This window comes from Gekko japonicus, unplaced genomic scaffold (genome assembly GCF_001447785.1).
Source record: "Gekko japonicus isolate JY-2015 unplaced genomic scaffold, Gekko_japonicus_V1.1 scaffold2633, whole genome shotgun sequence".
Lineage (NCBI taxonomy): Eukaryota > Metazoa > Chordata > Lepidosauria > Squamata > Gekkonidae > Gekko > Gekko japonicus.
In genome coordinates, this window is record NW_015167616.1 from 13290 (window position 1) to 16511 (window position 3222).

A 3222-nucleotide genomic window follows, 5' to 3' on the forward strand; every position below is an offset into this window, starting at 1 on the left:
CCAGAAGTTGGCAGCACAGAAATTTTTAAAATAAATAAATAAAAGTAAATCGGTCCCATCTGAAGCCATCACTCAATTCAAGAAAAGGGTGGGTTGGGAGGGGCTGTAGCTCACTGCAAGAGCCACATTGGGGGCCCTGTTCTAAAACAGTGCCATCCTTTACTGGAAACAGTAAGTTCAAGTCGTTAGTTATTCACTGTTTTTCTCTTATTCGTATTGTCTTTTCTGATATGTTTAATTCTCTCTCTTTCTTACGTAAATACCTGAGCCTCGACTGTGCGACTGAACAAGAACAAGAACCTGAGCCATGATCTAGTCAAATTTTTCCCCGATGATTTCAGTGGGGAGTACATGATCTGAACTGTCTTCCATTGAAATCAATATGCATTTAAAGATCTTAACTTTTGGCTGTATCACATCAATGGATTTTTAGCATATTAATGTTTTAGTCATAGATATCATATATTGTGCAAACTGAATCACATTGTTCTCCCAGTCTGAATTGAATCTTATGTGCATTTACTAAATTTAAAGTAACAAACCCACTGGGAGCTCAGTTCACAGAACTCCCCGTGTCTAACTTGATCCTAACCACTTATAATCTGACAGTTTCTGGTTCGCATCTCTGCCCCAGTGGTAATTTCACTGCATTTGATCATAAACGGGCAGTATTTCCTTGCACAGCAGAATTTTTTTTAAATGGCTGCATGAAACTGGTCACTGGAGAGCCATCATGGTGTAGTGGTTAAGAGCGGCGGACTCTAATCTGGAGAACCGGGTTTGATTCCCCACTCCTCCTCCACAGGAAGCCTCCTGGGAGACCTTGGGCCAGTCACCATTCTCTCAGAACTCTCTCAGCCCCACCTACCTCACAAGGTGACTGTTTTGGGGAGAGGAAGAGAAGGCGATTGTAAGCCGCTTAGACAATCCTTTGGGTAGAGAAAAGAGGGGTATAAAAACCAACTCTTCTTTGGCTTCTTCTTCACATAATTTCCTTGTGTGGCTCAAGTGTGGTGTAGACATGCTCAGCCATGAAGATTGCTGGGGTGATATTGGCCCAGTTATAATTTCCCAGCCTCATTTTACTCCTCAGGTGAAAATCCCAAGTAGATCACTCTAGAAAATAACCAAATAAAGTACAAACTATGTTGTTGAAGGCTTCCACGGCCAGAGTTCATTAGCTGCTGTAGATTTCCCGGGTCGTATGGCCGTGATATTGGCATTGTAGGACCTGACATTTCACCAGTAGCTGTGACTGGCATCCTCAGAGGTATAACACAGAAAGATGGAGTACTCTCTGTGAGAGATTTTCTGGATAGGGATTTAAATTTCTTTCTAGCAGACAAGAGTCCAGCAATAACACTATCTGTCGCTGAATTTTTGACTTATGTATGGAAGTCAAGAGTAGTACTTTGTAAATCTCGTAAACCATGTTAGGATTGCTTTATATTTTGAGATATTGGGAATACTGGTTGACGTTGTTTTAATACTACCCCTTAAATTTTGCCTTTGTTCTGGTTTATCTGTGTTATGCCAATAAAGCTTTTCTGTTCTGAATACTCTCTGTGTCAAGGTGGGAAGAAAAATGGTAGGCAGGTAATTTATATCTACTCCGGAAGGTGGGGTAGGGCTGAGTCATTATCTTGTAGGAGTTCCTGGAGGCTATGAACATGCTAATAGAGGCACTTTCCTGAGGAGGTTCTTTTGTATGTGGATTGGCTGTTGAAATTCTAATCTTATCTGTAGTGCTGTTGTCAGATGTAGAGCCTTTTGTGTTTTTCAGGACAGGAAACCATGCCCTGTTTATTTTTAAACTCTCTTCTTTCCTGTCGAAATTGTGTTTATGTTTATGAATTTCAATGGCTTCCCTCTGTAATCTGACATGGTAATTGGAAGTGTTGTCCAGCCTTTCAGTCTCTTCCTCCAGCCCGGAAAACCTACAGCAGCTAAAGAACAAACTGTCACATTCTCAATAACACTAGCCCAACGATTAAAGCTATAAATAATAGTTGATAGATAAATGAACTAATCTTTTCCCCCTTCTCCCTTCTCTGCAGAAAATCCATGTTGTGTTTAGCATGTGGATGTATGAAAGATTTTGGCGGACCATGCAGATAGTCATGGAGATAAGCTGAAAATGAATGAAGACTATTGGTGCTTTTTTCCCCCCTGGCTGATGTGATGTAATAACCTGAAAGGAGATAGAAAGTCCCCGTAAACGGTCTTTGGCTGACATCCCCTCAAGTCTACAGCACATTAAAAAGAAATGACCACCCTCCTGCCAGAAGACACAGTAGAGTCCCAAGGCTCAGATGAGCTTGAATGCAAGATCTGTTACAACCGCTATAACCTGAGACAGAGGAAGCCTAAAGTCCTGGAATGTTGCCACAGAGTATGTGCCAAATGTCTCTGCAAGATCATTGATTTCGGGGACTCTCCTCAGGGGGTCATCGTTTGCCCGTTCTGTAGGTTTGAGACGTGCCTACCCGACGATGAGGTCGGCAGCCTTCCCGACGACAACAACATCCTCGTGAATTTGGCTTATGGGGGGAAGGGGAAGAAGTGCCTGCCAGACAATCCCACGGAACTCTTACTGACTCCCAAAAGACTAGCCTCTCTCGTTAGCCCGTCTCACACGTCCTCCAACTGCCTGGTTATAACCATCATGGAAGTACAGAGGGAGAGCCCACCGACCCTGAACTCGACCCCTGTGGTGGAATTCTACAGGCCCACAAGCTTTGACTCCGTGGCCTCCGTGCCCCAAAACTGGACCGTGTGGAACTGTACGTCCTTGCTCTTCCAGACTTCAATCCGAGTCCTCGTTTGGTTGCTAGGTTTGCTGTATTTTAGTTCTTTGCCTTTAGGGATCTACTTACTGGTATCAAAGAAAGTCACCCTCGGGGTAGTCTTCGTCAGTCTCGTTCCCTCGAGTCTCGTTATTCTCATGGTTTATGGCTTTTGCCAGTGTATATGCCACGAGTTTCTGGACTGTATGTCTTCTTAAATAGCACCCGCAACGAAACAAGCAATGAAAATGTGAAATTGCCATAGATGTAGCATAGCTCTTTTGTATTCTTATTTAATACCATTGTCCGTCAAACGAAATAGGAATGACGACCACAGTTTTGTGGTCCCATTTGTTGTTCTTTAAGCATAATTGAATGATACTCTTATACTCTTGTCTTGTTTTATTCACAAACTTAAACGGTTTTGAAAAGACTA

General features: G+C 42.8%; 1 protein-coding gene across 1 annotated transcript; it reads left to right on the forward strand.

Annotated features, from left to right (window-relative positions):
* Window positions 1–2193: 2193 nt before the first annotated feature.
* RNF182 (ring finger protein 182) lies at window positions 2194–3004 on the forward strand. Its single transcript, XM_015414018.1, has one exon. The coding sequence runs from the start codon at window positions 2267–2269 to the stop codon at window positions 3002–3004; it is 738 nt and encodes a 245-aa protein (XP_015269504.1). The 5' UTR covers window positions 2194–2266.
* The last annotated feature ends 218 nt before the right edge of the window (window positions 3005–3222 follow it).

Excerpts from the sequence above, each read along its gene's own strand:
- RNF182 (XM_015414018.1), top strand. The coding sequence starts at position 2,267 with ATGACCACCCTCCTGCCAGAAGACACAGTAGAGTCCCAAGGCTCAGAT.